The sequence below is a fragment of the Archocentrus centrarchus genome, chromosome 21 (genome assembly GCF_007364275.1).
Source record: "Archocentrus centrarchus isolate MPI-CPG fArcCen1 chromosome 21, fArcCen1, whole genome shotgun sequence".
Lineage (NCBI taxonomy): Eukaryota > Metazoa > Chordata > Actinopteri > Cichliformes > Cichlidae > Archocentrus > Archocentrus centrarchus.
Window position 1 is genome coordinate 16,640,938 of NC_044366.1, and position 22,178 is coordinate 16,663,115.

Consider the following 22,178-nt stretch of genomic DNA (forward strand, 5'->3'; position numbering starts at 1 on the left):
GCAAATTCACCCCAAAGGAAGACTGCAGTGTTCAGAGAATTTTCAGAAAACTCAAGAGACACATCTCAGATTCTACAGGGCTCATTTAGTATGTTAAATATTAAAGTTCTTCACAATACAATTAGAAAAAAAGTCTCAAAAACTATGGCTTGCCTGCCAGGAGAAAGCTTCTTCTCTCTAAAAAGAACATGGCAGCATGGCTTTGGTTTGCAAACTTGCATCTGAACAAAACACAAGGCTTGTGGAACAGTGTCCTTTGGACAGATGAAGCCAAAAGTGGAGATGTTTGGCCATGATGCACAGTACCACATTTAGTGAAAATGTGATGATTTGGGATTATTTTTCAGCTGCAGAACCTGAGCATCCTGTAGTCTTTGAGTTGACCATGATCTCCTCTGTATACAAAAGTACTCTGGAGTTAAATGTGAGGCCTTCTGTCTGACAGCTAAAACTTGGCTAAATCATGCAAGAATCATGCAAGAAGAAAATGATCCCAAGCACAGCAGCAAATCTAAAATGGAATGGCCGAAAAAGAACAGAGTACTGCGATGGCCCGGTCAAAGTTCAGACCTCAACCCGACTGAAATGTTGTGGTGGGACCTTAAGAGATGAATGAATGCCTGCAAACCTCAATGAACTGAAGTGATGTAAAGAAGATTGGCGCAAAAGCAACAAATAGTCATACAGAAAATAAATACCTCGGGTTATTGATGCTAAAGTGGGTTCTACAAGCTATTGAATCATGGGATGTACTTAGTTCTTCACAGGACTACATAGAGCCCTGTGAAGAACTTTCTTTTTTGACACTATCTACATCTAGACACATGAAACACCAGAGCTGCTGCTGCTCCTTCTCTTTAAACGTCTTGTATCACATTATGCCGTCTATACAGGCATGTAAGGATGACAGAAGTTGTAGCTCTGCTGCGTGGTTCCACTCTACCCTTATCTATGGCTATCCCCTAATAGCTTAAATTTCTTACATACTACATCCTTCTGTATAATGCTTTTTATGAGTATGGGGCGAGCTATTTTCTTCACAAATGGTCAGCTAATATGAAATCTGATGGCAGGTAGCTACATTCACTCTCAAATGGGCTGTAACACAATTGGGATATATCTGGATACATGACGCTTTGTTTCAAAAGCAGCTTTAATGGCTCTCTGAACTTTTCTGGCTTCCTGATAATAAGCCCTCTGCCCTTAGATAGTGCGTTCTTGCACTCCAGCCTGCATAACTCCAAAAAGCACCCACCTACCAGCACTACTCAGTAAGTGTCCATTTCCCCTTTGTCCCTTTTTAGAGGGGTGCAGATATACAGCAGCTTTAAGTGCTGCCAAAGAGCTGTGGACAACGGCTCTCTGAAGCATACACAGCCCCAGTTATTACTTTAATTTCCTCTTTCAGAAGAACTTTGTTTAGACCACAGTTTTAATGTATCCAGCCACACTGTGGTTGTTCTTTATTCATCCAGGCATGAGAATATTTAACAAATGGAAATTTTGGTAATAAAGCTGGAGGACTGAGCAGTCTTTGTTTACTCAACCAAATTATTCCCTAAAATATCAAATGTTGCATGTGCTAGTCACAATGAAATATCACTCAAATCTGTTTTGTGTAGCTTTCAAGCTCATTGTCTTGATCCACTGGTCCATAAGTGACATTTGGTTTGCAAAACAAGAGTGTTTTTCAGAGTGGTTGGTGGATCAAATGAGCCAAATGCCAGAATCCCAAGAAAAGGTTGGGCAGGTGACCAATTGTCACTTAAAAAGTATCACAGGAAAGACTTGACTGAATTGGCAGACAGAGGCAACTGTTGCTGGGGTTTGATTTAATGAGGCTTACCCAATGGCTTGGTTGTTAGGGCTGTCAGCTTGAAACTTAAGATTGTCTCAGAATTTGGTGCGATGTAATATTTTTGTATTATCTTTCGGAATATCTTCATTTCTATTGGTCGCCTACTTATCGTGCCACAGATACCACTTAGATAACTCTGTTTGTCCAGCTTTATAAATCTGTCTTTATTTCAAATTGCTAGTGCTGCTCTTTGCACTGCTCTTAGCCACAAATTACAATGACATTTTACTGTCCTTCCATTTGCTCATTTTATCTTCCAGCCACATTTGTATGCGCTGTGCATGTAATGGCACATGTATTCATTGCAAATTGTTCACCACACAGTCCACTCAGCATGAAATGTCTTTGGGTCGATATGCTCTATGAGCCAAACTCTTTATGCTGACATACCTATGCTCCTGAAACAAAATTTGTAGAGTGCAAGCTCCACCTGGAATGCTGTGATCCATCAGCTGTAGTATGCTTTTTTTTCTCTAAATACTTAAATTAAGTAGGGCCGTTGTGGGCTGGAGCCTATCTTAGCTGAATTTGAGCAAGAGGTACATCTCTGGGTTGTTCACGAGTCTATCACAGGGCTAACCCAGAGACAAAGACAACATTCACACTCATTTTCACACACATGCACAATTTATAATCACCAGTCAACCTGCCTTCCATTTGAAGTGGGAAGTTAGAAATTTTAAGCTGGAGTGGCCCCCCTCAAGTCAGACTTCCTACTCAGTGAAGTCGGAGAAACCACACCAACCCTGACTTCGCAATTCAAGATGGCAGCAGCGAGCAAAACGGTTGTAAGACCGTAAAACTCGAAATCTGTGCTATGATTGTTTTTGCATTTGTGAGTGTGGCTGTGTTTTTAAGTGCAAAAAACCAAGCATTGTGTTATGCTCAGGTATTGCTGCTGATGGCAAAATGGGTGCACCTCGCTAGGGAGCAAAACAAAGCCTTTTTTCTGGCTGTTGCTATTACTGGAACATGGTCAACTCGGGTATGACGTCACTCCCAGCTCCAGCATCTGACTTCCGAGGTAAAAAAGAACGCAGTCTGTGGGAGGAACCTCGAGCAGCCAGAGCAAAGTGTTGCAGGCACAGAGATCACATACAACCATAAATGTTAACAAAATATAGCACACTCCCTCACAGCACTGAAAAATACATACAAGTTTACATTGATACGGTAAATAAAGTAAGTAAAACATTTGTCTGTAGACTGATCCCGCCTTCCTTCCTGTCTGTTATGGAACATCAGGATGTGTATCCTTCACATATGCCAGAAGCAGCAGAGTTACTTGTTTTAATGTTTTACTGTGAGACAAGGTATGCTGATAGAAGCTGAAATGCCTGGCATGGGCTCATGTTCAAAAGGCACCTTCTTTAAATTTAGCCAAAATAGTCTGACTGTTAATTGGGGCTGAACAAGTTAATTGAGTTTGAATGAAATTTGAAATAATTTCATTCAAACAATGTCATGAGCAAACAGCAAAGGCTGCAGTTTAGGTTGCCTTTTATTATTTAAACTTAATTTATTCCCAATGTCTCTCAGCAAAGTCCCACTTAAATATTTACCTCAAATCATCCAGCCCCGCTCTCACCATGCAGATCACAATCAGTGTTTTGGTTCAGCATCGTGGTGTCTGTTTGAAAAAGCTTTAAATTAAATTTTCTGGTAGTTAAGTATGCAGGTCTGTTTTTTTTTTTTTTTCTCTCAGACTTTCCTTCAGTCTCTTGCATTTTTTTTGGCTGAGTGCCTTTTTTCTGTCGTGGATGCCCTACAACCAGTCTGCTTTAAAAGACACTCAAATTTAGTTAAAAGTTTAATAGTGGATGAATAATAACATCCCTTTAGCAGATATCCACTACTGTTATCCGGGTAGTCCTATGCTAATATTAAGACTAATGCATAATGATTTAAATCCTGTGTACATTATGTACATATTAATGTTGACTCATCCCACTAGGAGACTGGAACCACCACCCAGGACCCTATAAAGAAAACACAAAATACCACTTTTCACACCCTTTCTTCTCTCTCTCTCTCTCTCTCTCTCTAAGCAAGAGGACAAATGAAATGGTTGTCGTTCAACATTTGTGAGAATAGAGATTAGCCTCAAGCATTGAGGTCACACTGATTGGCTCAATAGCACAGCAGGACAACAGCAGAGGTGACAACACACTAGAAGTGTTCAGATAGGAGTCATTAAATTTCATGACACCTTAGAGCTGGCCACCACCTTCATTTGTACAAGCAGACAGGGGGTGGCCATCAAACTTCACCTCTGGCAAACTTAACTAGAAGATGCAACCTCCCACCCAACCCAGTCTTTCATTAGCCAAAGGGACTGATGGGAAATAAAGTGTCATGTCACAGTTAGGCCTGTTGTGTTTCACCACTGGCACTTTTACTCTCACTTAGCAGCGCCTTCACTCTTCCTGCTGGTCAACATGCAGCACGGATGGTGCATAATCGTTATGGTGGCCATTCTTCTACTTTATCTGCCATGGTTCAGTGAAGCTCGGCTCGCCCAACTTCCTCTTTTTTAATTGCCTGCATGCTCATTAAAATTCTGAGAACTATGCTTCTTAAAGCTCATTTAGTGTCACCTTAACTGGGGAGAAATGGCATCAGCACAGAGTGCTTGATATTAATGACTGGCAAATAGAAGATCTGAAACAGAACGGGGTGGTTACTCTGCTCTGAGGTCTCCTATTTGGCCTCTGTTTCTCATAATAACCAACTCTGGAAAAAGTGAATGGTTTTACCTTTGATCAAAGTATTTTCTCAGATACTTGAAATTATAAGTTGGCTTTTTAAAGCCCTATTTAGTACATGCTGGCTTGCATGTCTGTTCCACTTCTTGTTAACTATATTCATTTGAATCCAGTCCATTTGCAGCAATGTTTTTGGAATTTTCTGTTACTTTAATTAGAACCATTCAATTTGTTCTGTTCAACTACACTTTGGATATTTGGAGTTTTTTAAAAAGTTACCAGCTATAATTTAGTTTTCAGTTTGTTCCAGATCATGTTGTAGTTTCAGTATTGTAGTAACAATTCTATGTTAGGATTTAGGTTGATTGTAATTGAGGATTTACACCAGACTGGAACTGGTCTCTTTCTTTAAATACAATGTTGTTCAAACTGAGTAGCCTTTGATTTAAGTGTTGGGTGAAACAGAAAATATTGTGGTATTTTTCAGAGGTGGCTTTCAGTCATCTATTAACCTGGAAAAGAATATTAAGGGAAGCAAATAATCTGCTACAACACAGACTGTTCCTGTGCTGCCTCCTATACACAGCATTGCCTACAAACATGAGGTGCATCTAGCACCAATGGATTTACTACTAAAGCTAACCGTGGGTGCTTGGTATCTTGCTTTGGTGCTCAAAGCACTCATTGAAGTACAATTGGTTGGTCTAAGATCATTTATATTACTGCATACTGTCACTAGATTCTTTCTGATTTTGTTGCTTGGTACTCTCTGTGTTGTTCCTGAATAATAGACCCAAACTGTGATTGCTCCCTGGCTGGACTATTATTCTCCTGCATTACTCTCTGGAGGGTGACTACCTCTGTGGGATACAGGCTCCACTGGAATAAATACTGGTATTCATGTCAGGATTATGTCAGGATGTCAGGACACTGAGCTTAAAGACAGAGTGTGTGAATCTACAGTGTGATTACTTTTTGATTTAGTAAAGGAGGTTTTCTCATGTGTCTGTGCTGCTTCAGCTCCCTTCAGGTTGTTTGGCCGTTGACTTAGCATATTTACTAAAGCTGAATGTGGAAAAACGGATTCCAGTTTATAATATTTCTTTTTCTTTCTTACTCACTGACTCCTTTAGATGACAGGCTTCTTCTGAGATACAAACATTACAACTCCACTTTGGCGGCATCCTTTGAACCTCTAACTGTTTTATCTCAAATACACTGATTACCATCTCTGATCTTGTTGTAAAAGGCACAAGCAGACGAGGCTCCAAGGTGCCTCATCCAGATGATTTCACTCATGTCTCTCACTGTGGTGTCCCTGGTTTGTGGTGCATTTATTCACCTTTTCATCTGTTTTTTTTTTTTGTTCCCCGCACACAGCTCATCTGAGAAGTCCCTGCCTTGGAGAACTGCAGGTAATTACTGAAATGCTATTGCTCCTCATAAAATTATTTTCCATTTGTACCGGCCATTTGCACTCATATTTGGTGTCTTTTATACTTGTAGGAATATTTAAGAATTGAAGCAAACAGACCCCCACTTCAGTCTGTACCTAGACTTGAAATTAGCCAATAATTAGTTAATAATTGCACATGCTGCAGTGCTGTAACATGGGCCACAAGTCTCACCTTCTTACTCAAGGGCACTTACTGCTGTGGTTAACATTCATACTACAATACATAGATTTATTCAGATTAGCTCTCTGCAGGATTCAAACACAAAGTATTCAGTAATATCTGGCCTTTAAAAAAATGTTTGTTTTCTTTTTGGACTTGTTAAATCCTGTAGTCAGTGGGCAGCAACCACTAACAGCCAAAAACACCCTTGTGCTTAAATGGCTTTTATTTGTCCTATGAAGTCATAGGTGAAATGAAACATTTGCACTGTGTACTTCAAGGATAGTGAAGTAGACGGTCCTGGTAAGCATCATAATATACATGCAGTGTTAGTGAGGCATGTCTGCTCACCTAAGTGCTTTTCAGTTCTCACTTAGCATAGCCAGGGCTGTGCATGTATCTAGACTTGATAAAGTGTATGTTTTTGTGCATGTGTGTGGTTTGCAGTACAGACATGTTTTACATTTCCACAGTAATCATTGCTAATACAAGTATTTTCAACCGTGCAATTGACAGCCTCAGGCACGTTCTTGTTTTAATAGTTACTTAAGCAATTTCTGCCCACTCAGATGAAACGCCATCAGTGGCAGGTAGCAAAAAGTCTTCTCTCATACCCCTCTGGTCTGTTTGTTTAGCCCACATCTTTGAAGGATGTTTAAGAGACAACAGATGATGGATTAAATTTACTAATATCTTTCATGGCTTATTAATTGCGCTGAATTTCTGCAGTGGTCATTAATCTTTTGTTTTCGATCCCATCAAAAGAGCCCATGGGGGGTTACACGTGTACAAATGCAGTGGGAATATTAATATCACATGCTTTTCTCATTTACTGCCCGCTTCCCATTTCCGTGCTGAATCCGTTTCATTAGTGTTACAACTGAGTTGGGTACTAATCACTGCCATTGTTTTTCTTTGTATTGATTTCTCATTGTGCTGTAGATGATAGATGGTAGTCAGATGTGGTAATGTACTTTTTCCAATCTAAATGAATTAAGCTCAAAACGTGTGACACAGAGTGTAATGGGCCATGGTTTTCTGTGAGGCTTATTGGACTCATGAGCCACCGTACATCTTCACTGACTGAGAGATTGGAATAGAAGTGTTACTGTAGAAACAAGTCTTTTAGCCCCAGGAAAAGTCAGTGCAGTCACACCTCATATGTCTGCAAGAAGATTACAAACACCCCAGAAAAGGAGCTTTCTCACTTTTATCTGTCCCTTGTCTGTCTCTATTTGTTTTGATTCTTACGCTTTTTCAAACATGCATTCGTGATCATGCTGGCAGTTCAATATGTCAGCGTGATGTTTTATTTATTTATTTTCAAACCTTTCTTTATTTGATTATCATTGTTTTGAAGATAACAGAACAAGAAGGCACATATAGTTATATACATACAGCCCAGCTAAGTGATAAGTACACAGTTAATGAATTATTGTTGTTATTTAGGTGGAAAAAAGGAAAATTGCACCCATCTACTTCAATATTCTTCTTCTTCAGAAAGTTACAGAAGACATTCCAAATGTCCCAAAAGCTTTTTTTTTTTTAAACTTACTTTTTTGTGAGGTAACTTATCTAAAGCAAAAATGATAAGCCATTCCCTTAAGTCACTGTGAAATTGCACATTTTTTTGTTGTTTTGTTTTTTTTCTCTTCCATGAGCAAATTATGCACTGTTTGGCTGAGGTTGAGTAAAGACCTGACATTTTCAGAGATCACAAAACCATCTGGGTAAATATTCACTTAACATAATTCAGGATAAGGAAGAAACACCTCTTCACCAGTGATGTGATTAAACATATCTAGCACCCTTTCCCAGTCAGAGGGCATTCCCCCATTTAACGGAACAGAGATCCTTTCTGACAGTTGCATGTAATGAAAGGGTCAGGAATATTAGGGTTAAGGCCAAATTGGGGCAATGTGCTGCCTCATTATCCATTTAAATTGCAGTAATTTAGAATGTAGGTAAATCATCAAGTAAATTATCATTCAGCTCTGCTCTCCATGCTTGAAGTATATTATCTGATGAACCTTTGCATTTACTAACAAATAGGTTGTGTAATCAGGAGCCCTACCTTCTAAAGTGTAAAAATGTCAAAGTGAAAATCTTTTAAGCTAGATGGAGAGGGGAAGTTTCAATCCATTAGACTACCCGGCCAATATAAAACCTAACATTTGTGGATATTTAACTACTGCTTTGATGGTATGTTATATGTAGTCCTACCTTTTTCAAAAGATGTAAAATTAGTGGTGTTATGGAGATCAAGCACCTTCGTTATACCCTAAATTGTTCAAGACCTAAATCCTGGATTCGCTCTACCTGGTCGAAAGTCAACATTACCAAAAATTGGAGTAAATTTGGATAATTGCATAATCTCTCCTAAGCACCCCGTGAAATTTTTAATGTGTTTTGGAAAATCAGTATGCAGTGTTGCGTGTTTTACAAGCCATTACATCATAAATTCACAGCATAAATAGGCAGCCACTACTGCTTTGACACCGCCTGATATATAATAGCAAATCTTACCACACAGGAGTGAAATAATAGTGTTTGAAACCAGCAGTTATTGTCAGACTGTCACAGAGGCACCTGACCAGCTCTCCACTTTATACCACTCTACACCCCTGACTGCCTAGAAGGCACAAAAAAATATAAGGCTGTGTGTGGATTGAGGTTTTCTGTAACTTTAATAGATTTCCATCAATTAGATTTTCAAGAGCCCAGGTTCATTGTAGATTTGGAGGTATAAAAATTCCCTGATTTCACTGATTACTGATTTAATTTCTACGCAAACACAGTCCCAATATGCTGCTGCGTGGACTGATACCTCATACAGTTTTTGTAGATGTACCATAATACAGCAGTGCCATAATGATCAGCTTGTTCATATGTGCTTGTATGTTTATTTCTGTGGTTAAATTACCCGTTCACATAAATGGGTTAAACATTCTGAGCTAAATCCACAGACATGCTAAAAATATTCAAAAAGAACATTTTTATATTTAGCCTACTGCTGCTCCCTCTGTTTTCACTTTACATGCATAATTTTTCAGCAGTGATGTAACTCTATAAGCCAAAAGACTTGCACATTGTTTGTCCTAGAGGAGTCAGAAAGACAGGAGTACCATGTAAATGCCCCATTGACCCAAATACAAAGCAGTAAAAAAAAAAAAAAAAAAAAAGCTTTCAGAAAACAAAGAAGAAGAAAAAAAGAATGACTCTTCCATTTAACACTCTTTTTTCCCCATTTTTAACCCCTGGAACACTAACGAAACTGCTGTGTGTAGCAAAATCTAGCTGATGTCGTAAATAAAGTAAAGAAAACATTACTTGCAGTGGTAAAACAAATCCCAGAGGATTCTCGTTCTACATTCAGACTTATGTTTTCATTTTGAACACCTTGGTCGACATAAAGCACGCACAATTAGTATGTAAGAGAAGACACCCACAGATTTTATACATGGACTTTTCAATTACCTGACCAGACATGACGCCAGTGGTACACAAATAAGGCAACAGCAGGTAGTCACAGCAAAAAAACAAAAGTTGAAGACACAGCTAAAACTAAATAATTATTGGATGCCAAAATAAATACTGATTCAATATTTGTAACATTGATTTTTTTTTACCCCGCTCTTTGGGCCTTTTCTGCCTTTTGCATCCCTGGTAGATTGGTGACATGTTCTCTATTTCCCCCCCCTTTAATACCTGTATGTGCGTATATCGATTTTCAACCTTGGTGTCAAAATATATTTTTATAATTGGCCCAGCTCGGTGAATTTCTCATATGTGATGTTACAGTGTCACTGTTTTCTTTCCTCTGAAAATCTAGTTTCTGCATCATTTTCCAACACATTAATTAGCTGGAGACAAACCAGAAAGATGCTCTTTAAATCCAGTAAAATAAATTGTTCAGGAAAATAGGAAACAGAAAAAGTTGATTGTTTGGGTTCTGCGTTAAACTGGGCAGTAATATTGTACAGTCTTATCTAATGTATTGTTAATAGACAAAATGTAAAATTGGGGCCAGAGTGCTTAGACATCTACTAGTGGGATTAGCAAAGCAAGGGCAAGAAGTAAGAAATAAATGTTCAGCTGTAAAATAAGTTTTGAAATTCACTGCTGAGGCCTAAATGTAAGAAGAGGCCGACATCTTCTTCTTCAGTCAGTAGTGGGGGGGGATAACTATCTGAAATAGATTCGCTGTATGTGTAATCTTCTACAGATCAAAAGGCTTCTGCTGCCCTCTGTACTTGCTCTCTTGCCTCCTGTTTCTCATCTATTCTGGCTTTTTGGGATATTATTTATCACACAGAGTGAGCACTTGGTATAAAATGTCTTAAACAACATTCTGTGTACCAGACTAAGTAACTGTCAGAATGCAGATCAACAAAAGATGGTTGAGTCATTTGATTTCTTTGTCTTAAAAAAAAAAAGCATTTTAAAATCTCCCATGGCTAGAAATATTTACTTTAGATCTTTGTTATGAACTTAAGAAGTACACAATAAACTGAGTGGGTATGCATGTATTAAATTGTACTGACACAGATGGCAAAAAGTGAGGGAGTTTGATATAGACGGGACTTACTGAAGCCACATGGGGAGACACAGACACACGGGGATGCCTCTCTCACAGCAGGCCACCCCCCACTGTGCATTCTGACAGTCTGACCCCAGATCTGCTTTGATCTGGTCTGACTCAATCCCATCAGTAAATAGGCAAGCACCTTTAGACTTCCAAAGGTGGGAGTGCAAGATGCCAGGTTGTCAAACGCACAAAGCCTATGTGTCAACAGATTTATTCAACAGGTCAGTTTTGGCAAAAAGGCGGCTTAGTCACAGTATTCAGTTTTCATTCACACACTAGCTAACCAGGCAGGATTTGACAGACCCAGACCACCAGTGTTTGCCTCCTTCCTCCCCTTCATTCTCTGCCAATTGTTCTAGTGATTGCAGAGGAATCCATTGACTCTGGTCACGCTTAACTAGATTGTGACTGTGGAGAAACATTGTGTACAGGGACATTAGACAGCTAATTTCAGCTTCTGTTTGCCTCGCTGGTTGTTGTCATGCATGAAGAGAGGGGGATGCAGGGAAATGTTAGAGCTGTGAAACAATTTGGAGCATGGCTGTATACACAATTGAAGTGACATGCTGCCCAATTTTGACTTCCCAAATTAGTATGGCAGTAAAATTTAATGACTCCAACTGTATACAAATGTCAAACTAATGCTGCTGAAATTATTGTCTTATTGTTCCTCTCAGTTCCATAAAATGTTGACTGCTTTAATGACTATTGTAAACTTTCATTCCCAAAGCCAAAACTGTGAGTTTATTTCAGACCTAAAGCTCCACCTCTCTGCCTGACTTTCTGCTCTGCCATGTCTTCTCAGATGTCTCTGCCTCGGGGGACACAAAGTCTCGGGTGACTGACAGCTCCCAGTCCCCGAGCTACCGCATCAGGACGGAGTCAGAGCAGGTGTCTCTGTACTCCCCGGAGCAGTCCTCCCTTCATGAAAGTGAGGGTCTGTTGTTGCCTTCTCTCTAGTTTCTGCAGCCCTTTCTTCTGCAACTCTTCCTCACTTTTTCTTGCCTTGTTTCACTACACTGATGCCAGTTTTGAAAAACCTTTTTTTTATTCCCCTAATTACCCAAAAACATTTTTCTTTCTTCTTTTGTCTTGCATTTTTATATCCCTTATACTGGTAACATCTTATCCTAATCAGAAGGTATAAAAGGCTGGATGATTAACCACAGCAGTTATAGCTTGACAGACACCCCCCCCCCCCCCCCCCCCCCCCCCCGGTGCCATTTGTCATTAGTAAGACTATCCTAGGTAAAGGTCACGTCTGTTATGAAGCCCTTTATGATGTGTCCCTGTGCCGTTAACCCTTCCCCATACTCCCCCCTTCAGCATTTCATACTTGTCTGTCATTTTTTGTCATTATCTTTCAGGATCTGCAGGGAATTCATGTAGCTCAGCTCAGATGAACTCATACTCGGACAGTGGCTACCAGGATGCCAGCAGCAGCTACCTCAGCAGCCAGAACCTGGGCAAGGCTGAACTAAGGGTGCAGCATTCCTTCCCTGGTGCTGGCACTGGCACCCTGATGAGGAATGCCAGGGCTGAGGGACAGGCTTCAGCCCAGGTACTGAGTCAAAATTCTCATCATATGTGTATCTTGTCATTGTCACAGTGTTCAAAGGCTCACAACGTGTTATTGCCTCAGAATTGGTGTTATATTTTTAGTGTAATGATGTAAGGCTTAAATGCACAGAAGGTTCAGAGTGCTTTGAGCACCACAATGTAATCACGGTTCATACAGCTCTGTGTATAGAGACTGCTGAGAACCCAAATGGCGCTGTCACACAGTGACAGTGGCAGTGGGAGAACAGGGAAAATAAACATGTCCCACAGTGAAATCATGCCATGTAATTAATTGTTTTATGTAATGTTTTTTTATTTAGCATGTCATTATTATTGCGCAGGTCAGTCTATGATACTACAAAATTTTATAGGTCCTTATGGATGTAAGAAGAACCAAAATACCTCTCTTTTTTGTTTTGTTTTTTTACTTGCAGGTTACAACAGCAATGCCTGGGCGAGCTATGCGAAGGGTAAGCTCAGTGCCTTCTCGCTCTCACTCGCCAGCCTATGCGAGCAGTATGTCTCCCTCCCGTGGCTCCCTGCGTACCTCAGCTGGCAGTGCCTACGGCTCCCCTATTGTTACGGAACCCAAACCCCTGTCCTCCGTCTATTCTACAACATTGCCCTCTGCCCAGCGAACCAGTACTGCGGGCGTCGGTAGCAGTGGCTCACCCTACTCCACCCAGAAAAATTCCCCTGCTGCACTGCGTCGCATGGGCTCCACAAACTCTCGATCTAGCCGTACCACCTCACCTTATCAGGCCTCCGCAGGGTCATCCTCAGGCCGCATGGGCTCACCTCTGACAATGGTCGACAACGTCAACCCTCCACTGACTAAACAGCCTGCTCATACATCGTCTCCAGTCAGGGCTAGTATGACTGCTGTGCCCCAGCACTACAGCTCCACTCTGCCCCGCTCCATGCTCCACAACGCTGACCCCTACGGACCCCAGAGTTACGACATTTACGAGAGAATGACGCGACCTGACAGCCTCACAGGTGCTACATTGCACACACGCACACACACTATTTACGGTGCATCAGTGTGTTTTTATATATATATATATATATATATATATATATATATATATATATATATATATATATATATATATATAAAAAATGCTGCTGCTATAAATATTTAGACTTAATATTTTTTTAAGTCTAAATATAATCTCTTGAACTAGACACTGCCTCAATGTAGTTTTTTTAAAAGTATTATGTATATAAGAAGGCAGTCATTTTAAGTCATTCATTTAAAATAATGCATTATTTAAAGCACATGTTCCCTTAAAGTCTGCTAACATGAGTAACAAACAGTTTTGCGCTCACTTTGGTATTTTGCTGTTACTTTCTTGGCTTGTTAAATGCCAGGTTTTGTTTGCTGTGTGTAGACAGTGATATATTCTTGTATATTTACTTGTTTCTAAGTCTTTGTTTCATATACTGAATCTGAAAGCAAAGGGTGACTGTGAGGTCAGTGGTTTTCCTGGACTATAGCCAAAGCATAGTTGCTGCAAGAAGACAAATATCGACTCAAAGAATGTAACAGGCTGGTGCTCATAGTTAGATTTGGTGTTAAGAATAGACTAAGAAATCAAATCAAGTTGTATGAAGACTGGGTTAATTGTGTGCTCTCAAGCAAAAACTGAATAGTAAACAGCTTGTACACATCACACAAAGGCTAACAGTCCAGTTTACAGATTACATCCTGATACAGACCATGTTATTATTATTGGGTAATTTGCCTTTAAATTATATTGTGTGGAAGGAACTAAGTTTAAATTATTTCCAGGCAGTTTCACTTGCCTTCTCTGATTATAAATAAATCAGTTGCTTCAGTTCCCACACCCAAAAGTGATGTAACCTTGCACAGGCACAGTTTACTTATGCTACAGTCACAGTAGGAAAAACAGTGGTTGGAGATGAACTGGAAACCAAAATTATGACCATGTGGAATCAACTTCGATCTGATTGGTTCCTTCAAAGATGGGGACCACATCTGTGACCACTCATAGTCAGTTGGCTTCTTCAAAGTGACTTTGGTGCATCAACATGTCAATAAAAACATAAATAAGATGGTGGCAGTCTGCTATCAGCAATTGAAATGGGATCAAGTTGGCAATTACACGCAATCTGTTTGTGATGTGGGTTCTCTTCCACATCTCCTGCTGGTCGTGGCAGATGGCTGCCCTGAGCCTGGTTCTGCTGGCGTTTTCTTCCTGTTAAAAGGGAGTTTTTCCTTCCCACTGTTGCCAAGTGCTTGCTCATAGGGGGGTCATCTAATTGTTGGGTTTTTCTCTGTATTCTTGTATGGTCTTTACCTTACAATATAAAGCGCTTGAGGCAACTAATTGTTGTGATTTGGCATTGTATAGATAAAATTGATTTGAGTCTAGCTGAATTGAATAGTGCTGTCATTAACTGTGGTAAATCTGTGAAAATCGCAAATCTGTTGCCGTGTACATGCACAGAAATTCACATCAATCATTTTGCCTCCAACCAGATGACCTTTGCAGTCACTTTGTGATGGAAAGTGGTCGCCTAGAGGATGAGGGTGTTGCAAGCTCAACTTCCAGGTGGCCATTTGGTTGCCACACCTATCTCCAATTGGTCTCAGACAGCAAAAAAAAAAAAGCCCCATGTAGTGAAATAACAGAGAAAGTAAAGAAAATGATTCCACAAAAATATAATGGAGTTCCTTCAAATCCATTATTCTGATGAGTGCATTATCCAGGCTATATTGTGGGCAATCACCGAGGCAGGAAAGGGGGTGGCTGTGTGTGTGTGTCTGTGCTTGTGTTTGTGTGAGAAATATGCCAGAGATCAGGAAGATAATTAATTGGAGACCGTGCCTGTGCAAAACTGGTCTGTCATTCTTAAGAAAATCCTGAGAAAATGAGGCAAAAACAAAAGCCGACTAGTGCTTTCTAGCTAAACGCGTATCTTGTCCCAGTGTTTTTCCACACAGGAAGAGGAAGATGGAAGAGATCAGCCTGCAGTCTTTCATTCTCTGCTCCCACTTTTTATAGTATCTCCTGTATATTAGATCATAGTCTAGGCATATAATGACAACTACAGATAACTGTGGAGATTCAGTAGGAATTCAAAACTGATGAAACACTGTTCCACTTTTGGTTTTGCCTCCATGTGGTGAAATAAAATGTTACTCAGAAAATCAGTGTTGTATTACTTCGAGGTTAATTGACACTTATTTCCTCTTGACTTGATGCTACCTTGGGATGTTTTCAGATGCCCTCGTTGATGGCGACATACAAGGTGAACTTTTTTTTTGGTTGTGTTTCTTGAGCTTACCATCTATTCACATAGGTGCTGCATGTGCATGACTTACTTTTGTTTTTTATCAGTCTAACACTCGTGTACGACAAGTTGCCATTTTTACTGCAGAATATGCACATGTTCACTGTAGTAAGATCACGGGTTTTACTGTGGACTTGATTTTTCATTTTTATGTTATATATTAATGTATTAGCTATCATCTTAAAAATTTTAAGGAGATACTCACCTTTCAGGTAAATTCTATGTAACTCAGAAAGTTTAGTATTGTTTAAAATTTTGAAGGAATGCAGCATTTTCAGATGAACAGGTTCAGCTGTTGCCTAATGAAACATATTTTTATTCATCTTTCTTATAGCACATATACAAAATATTGCTGATAAAAATTAACTAGCTTCATAATTTATAATTTAGAAGACTGCCTTTGCGTCACACGGGGTAATAACCAAAAAAGCAGAAGTTAATGATGGCGGCTGTATTTTTGATTGTGGGAGTTTAATGAAAGGCTGGTCTTGGTCCTTGCTGCTAGCTGTTTCTTGTGGCTGCATGCTGTGCCTTTCCTCAGTAGGATGGAACTGTCTTAAGATGTTTTCATTTTTGTGAATTTGTTGTTTTTCCAGCCTTTTTTCATTTAGGCCTCCTGCACCTTGTCAGATTTTAGAAATTTGAATGGTGAACACTGTTGGATACGGTTTCCACGGCTCATTTAAGCATCTTGGCCATTTCCTTGTGCGTTTTCAGACATTTGTAATTTTTTGCCTTTTTCCTGCTAAGAATCTATGCTAGCCTGTCTTAGAGGAAGTTCAGAGCTCTAATCGGAATACAAAATTGTTACTAAAATAATTACAGTCAATCATTGTTGCTGGGAAAATGCTGTTAAACTGAGATTATTTTTTTATTACCCAGTCCCACTGCACACACAAACAGATGTTGCTACTTTGACTGATGATGTCTCCAGCAGAGCCAAAGGGTTGTCAGCACTCTGAGTAGTGTAACAGTAATAGTAGAACAAGAACAGCTTTACTCCTTGGTGTCCACAGCTGTCTGCATGTGTGTGTTCAAGGGAGTACAAATCTGGCCAAAGACATGAGCTTTCTGCTCTTCCACCTACTCCCCCTCATCTCTTTGTCACCTCCTTTGTCTGTCTTCTGCAGCCTTCCCCTCCTTCTCGCCGTCTGCCTTTTTGTCACAAACACATCATCTGCACTTTGCAGTAATTTGTCACAAGTGTCTGATGAGCCATAGCAGAAGGAAATGGGACGATCACACGATCAGGCGCAATTGCAAGCATTTGGCAAACACCATCCAACAGCCTGAACTTGATGATGTAGCTGTTGGTGGTTTTCTGTCAATATCTATCGGAAGCCCCCCCCCCCCCCCCCCCCAACTTTCTCTAGGTTCATCACACACTTTGTGGTTCCCTCTGTTTTCTTTTCATCACACTTCTGTCCCTTTTTCCTGTGTTTCGTTTTTGCTCCCCGGTGCTCTTTCTCTTCCCTCCAATCTTCCGACCACCCACCTGGCTCCCCTCCCTGCACTGTCATTGGCATGATGTCAGCGCTTCCCTCTGCTGCTGAAAAATGGAAAATGAAGATAAATTGTCCCTAATAATGTACTCATTACGCTCCATGTCCCTTTCAGAGATGAAGACAGAACAAGGGGAAATAGCACATCAGAATCAGAAATACTTCATTGATCCCAGAGGGAAATTTCAGCATTTCTATGTGTGCATTTTCACATATCTCCATGTGTGCATTTTCATTCTGGCAGCCAAGCTGCTGTGGTAGTTTTAGCTGTGGTACAATCAAATTTTACCCCTTTTGGAACTTCTCATGTGTAATGATTTTCTGGTAATCATTCCAGTTTTATTTGAGGAGTTCAGTTTGTTTAGAGAGGCTTCTTGAAATGTATTTTTCTTGAGGAATACATTCAGCTGCATCCATTTAAGTGTTTGTTTCTCCAGGGAAAGCACGCGCCAAGCCGCCACCGCCCTTTATCCAGCCTCTGCCAAGTGTAATCTGTTAAAGCCACGGTGAGAGGACTGAGGGGGAGAATTAAATGACTATAACGCAGCAGGAATGTGGGCCATTCATTCTCAATAGACAGCAGTATGTTATTTCTCCCTGACAATTTGCAGATGCCTTTAGAAGTGACTGCAGCCCTTCTATCAGGGGAACAGAATAAAGAAGGCAGACAGATTAGTCTCTGCTAAGGTTGTTTGAATGTTGCTACTTTCAGGAGTCAGGCTGCTGAGAGCCAGAGATATGCATGAAGGTTCCTGTGCCTGGGAGATTCTCTCCTTCTCACTCGGTCACAGCTGTGCCAAAAGCTCTGTTTATGTGGCTAGGCTTTACATGGAATGAGAGGTCTCTGGTGGTCCTAGACAGCCTCATTAACCCTCTTTTCATTCATCCTCTCTTTCCCATCCCCTCTTATGCTCTCTGCTGCTTTCTTTTCCCGCCTTTCCTTATGTCTTCCCACCGCCGCTTCTCTTTCCATCTACTTACCCTCTTCAAACCTTTGAACAAGAGAAGCTGAACTGATTTCCTGCCAAGCTGCTGCTAGTGGCTATTGTGTGCACTGCTACAGCGTGAAAGGCTGCCTGCACTATTGAGTGCACACAGTGGCAGAATATTTCTTCTTTACTCTGTTTTACTCCTACCTTCCTAACTTTAGTTTGAGTGTTTGTTTATATGTCTGCGTTTATGCTTCTGTTTATGTGTCCATGAAGTGGCGAGTCAGAGCTTGGGCGATTTTTGGCAGGAAGCACACACACAATCAAAGTAGACAAGTTTCTGTAGATTGCGATATGTTTTATTTTGTTTTACCTTATTTCAACCCTCATTAGACACCACTTAAAGCTTACAAAAATATTTCCATTAGAGAGGTGAAAATCGGTCTAAAAACATTCAAATCTTATACTTATAAATGGTGTCCACAGCCTGCCATCTTCCAAGGATGTTTGCAGCGCCCGCCGTCATTTATTTATTGCTGTGCAAAGACTAAAAAGCCAGTAACTAAATTCAATTTAGAGAAAATTTTTTAAAATATGACATAACCTTGACAAATAACTTAGTGCTTTGTCAACACTGCTTTCCACATAATGGATTGTACTTCTACTGATCTCTTCCACAAAATATTCTTGCTATCAGAGAGCACTCAGAAGTTAGGATACCCTTTTTTTTAGATTTCATGTCAAAGTCAGACTTTGGTATTTTGGCAGGAAATTCTAATTTACTCACAATTCAGACTCTTTTGACACAGAATTTTGTGTGTTTCAGTGTTGTTGTTGTTACTTGGTTCATTAAGGAAAAAGCCCTACCAGTGAGGCAGGTGATATGTTAACCTTACAGGGGAGCTATTCTGCTCATTTCCAACTCATTTTAATTCATGGGTTCTGCCATAAGTACTGCATGATAGTACTTATGGGGGGGGGGTTTAATACTTATTTATCTAATACTGGACCTGAGTGCACCCCCTGAGTTCACCCATTGTCTGAAACAAGTTGTTTTTATCTCCTTCCCCTGAAGCCAAATTCTCATTGGCTGCCCCTTATAAACGGAAAGTTTGAACAGTGGGTGTTTGGGCCCACTGTGCTCAAAGATCTCAAAGATTCAGGAGTTGAAGGAACTGTCTTAAGCCAAACCTTTAGAGCAGACTGAAGTCCAAGCTTTTGGTTCAGAAGGATTATTTTCACATACATTGATGCCATTATATGAAACTTTGGGCATGTTTAATATGAGCATAGACCATTAGAACTGTATATGTATGACAGAAAAGAAGGAAAATCGTAACGCTGGGTCCATTTTAAGTAAAACCCCTCAATCTTATGGACTATATATACTTTAACTTGTAGATTTTTACCTGTTAACATAAATATTTTAAAAAAATGTATTTACCTTTGTGTATTGTGTTTCAGCCAGAAACTATGAGTACAACCCATATTTTGATAAATATTAACCATTAAGCTAGTTAATTGGTTCTCTTGTGCATTTTTATTCAGATAGGGGTTACCAGGGTCCCCAAACCAGCTGCCCCCCTATGCTTGCCTCAGTGCATGCGAAGGCTCTGTGTTTCAGAGGTCAGCCTCAGTCTGGTCCTCTGTTTACATCTGAAATCTGTACTCGCCTTGCCCCCAGGGTCTCTCTGCTCACAAATGAGGCAAATATGTTTATTTATTAATGTCCTCAGTCTCAAATTGTGACAAGACTCCCTCATTTAGCTGGTTCTGCATGGCAGAGTTGGTGTTTAGCAGCAGCCTGTGCCTGAGCTCATGCAGTTGGAGAGGACCCAAGTGACGTTTGGGGGCTCGTGAAATGTGCAATAAGCAGTAAGTTGCCAACTGTATACTGGCCCACTGGGGTTCACAGTTTAGTGAGCTTCAGTGATGTGAGGTTTAAAATAAACATTACTTAAATGCTCTTTGTTTAGGTTTGTTTGATAAGAATGGAGATTAATGAAGAGCAAACCTCTTTATATGCACGTTCTCCTCTACAGTTGATTGTACCAATTTGTTTTTAATTCATCTTCAGCATAAAATACAAGCTTAGACCCGAACCTATTTTTATGATCTTCAAAATGTAACAACAAAAGGATGACTATTATTGTGCTTTTGTTATGTCACAGTAGAATAGATCAGCTCTGAGTTTTACTTGATGAGGAGATGATAGGGTGAGACATGCTGTAATTGTGGTCTATTTTTAGACATTAGCCCTTGGTTATTTAGATAGAAAGTCCATTGGCCCCTCCTGTTTATATTAATAGGGCCCCTTTTTAATCAGATTTTTCATCCATTTTTTTTAATCCTACTTCTCTGTTGTGACAGATTTTACATGAAATACACCATGCTCTGCATTGACTGTCTCAGGGTCGCCCTTTTCTTGTTGTGGTGAGCAGGATATATTATATATTATTATATTGTAGCCAGAAGTTGCTATTCAAAAGTTGTGTCTTACCACCAAAACCTTTTTTGACACCTTATCTTATATTTAATGTATAATTAAGAAGTCTTAAATCATATTCTCTAATTCCTTAAGGAAATGTCAAGTTTTAACTTCTTTGTGGTTATACATTAAAATATTACAAAGACATTCTTCATAGTAACTGTTTGAGATAAACCCTGGAGAAGCCATAGCTAATATTTAGGTTACTGATTGTTTTTAGCTGGTCACTAAAACCAGAGTTGCCTAAAATAATGTCAGGTTTTAAAATTAGGTAAATGCCTCAAATGAACTACAAAACATGACATATTGCACAGTTTCACTATTTATTTAACAAAAACTAAGCCTAAATGTATGGGGCAGGGTGATTAACACTGTTGCCTCAAAGCAAGAAGGTCCTGGGTTTGAATCCACCATCTGGCAGGGGCCTTTCTGTCTGGAGTTATCATGTTCTCCCCATGTCTGTGTGGGTTCTCTCCAGGTACTGTGGCTTCCTCCCATGCAGTTAGTGCCGTTAGGTTATTTGGTGATTCCAAATTGCCCATAGGTGCTGAATGTGAGTGTGAACAGTTGTCTGTTTCTCTGTTTTTCTCTAATTTCAAGTGAGAGCACCTTTATAAAAGCAGAAGTTTTGACATTTTGGAAGTCTTGAGCATTAAGGTGTGTGTTAACACAATGCCAAGAAGAAACTACATCAGCAGTGAACTTAGAGAAGCAATTGCTATTGCCAATCAATCTTTGGAGGGTTTTAAGGCCATTTCCAAACAGTTTGAAGTCCATCATTCGACAGTGAGAAGGATTATTCACAGGGACAGTTGCCAATCCTCCCAGGAGGGGATTTACCAGCAATGTCAAGGTCAGACTGTGCAATGCTCAGAGAAATTGCATTAAAAAAAAACACACAAGAGCTGCATCTGAGTCATTTAACACGCTGAGTCATGTAAAGTTCATATCATCACAGTTCGAAAAAGACTGAACAAGCATGGCTTCTTTGGAAGGGTTTGGAAGATGTTTGGTAATAATGCATAGCACCACAGTTTGGTGGAAACCAACAGCACAAACACCTCATACCAGTTTTCTAGCATGGTGGTGGAGGAGAGATGATTCAGGCTTGTTTTGAAGCTACAGGACCAGGACACTTTTTAGTCACTGAGTCACCCATGACCTTTATAAAAAATATTCTAGAGTCAAATGTGAGGCCATCTGTCCAACAGCTAAAGCTTGGCTGAAACTGAGTAATCCAACAAGACACTGATCCCAAGCACAGCAGCAAATCTACAACAGAATGGCTAAAAAAAGAAAAGAATCAAGGTGCTGCAATGCAATGATCTGGACTAGATCTCAACCTGACTAAAATACTGTGAATGGACTTTAAAAGAGCTGTGCATAAACAAATGCCTGCAATCCTCAGTGAACTGAAGCCAAACTGCAAACAAGAGCTCGCACGCGCACACACATGTCTGTAAACTCCATAACTCAAGACGTTTTGAATGAATTTTGATAAAACTTTGTGAGGGTGGAGAGTGGGTGGGGCCATGTTAACAAAAACAAAACAAACTTTTTTAATTTGATATTTATTACTAAAAATTTAGACAAATTTTACTGTACAATGAA

The 22,178-nt window shown here is 39.9% G+C and overlaps 1 protein-coding gene across 3 annotated transcripts in view; it reads left to right on the plus strand.

The window, feature by feature from the left end:
• The window catches only part of LOC115800545 (plakophilin-4), an 87,565-nt gene that overhangs the window by 42,275 nt on the left and 23,112 nt on the right, over window positions 1–22,178 (plus strand). Inside the window, exons 4-8 of one of the 3 annotated variants that reach the window (XM_030757977.1) lie at window positions 5,944–5,978; window positions 11,573–11,698; window positions 12,135–12,328; window positions 12,762–13,326; window positions 15,580–15,606. In XM_030757977.1, coding sequence (XP_030613837.1) covers window positions 5,944–5,978; window positions 11,573–11,698; window positions 12,135–12,328; window positions 12,762–13,326; window positions 15,580–15,606 — 947 coding nt within the window. The remainder of the gene's footprint in view (window positions 1–5,943; window positions 5,979–11,572; window positions 11,699–12,134; window positions 12,329–12,761; window positions 13,327–15,579; window positions 15,607–22,178) is intronic. The other 2 variants (XM_030757978.1, XM_030757979.1) reach the window with 2 other exon arrangements.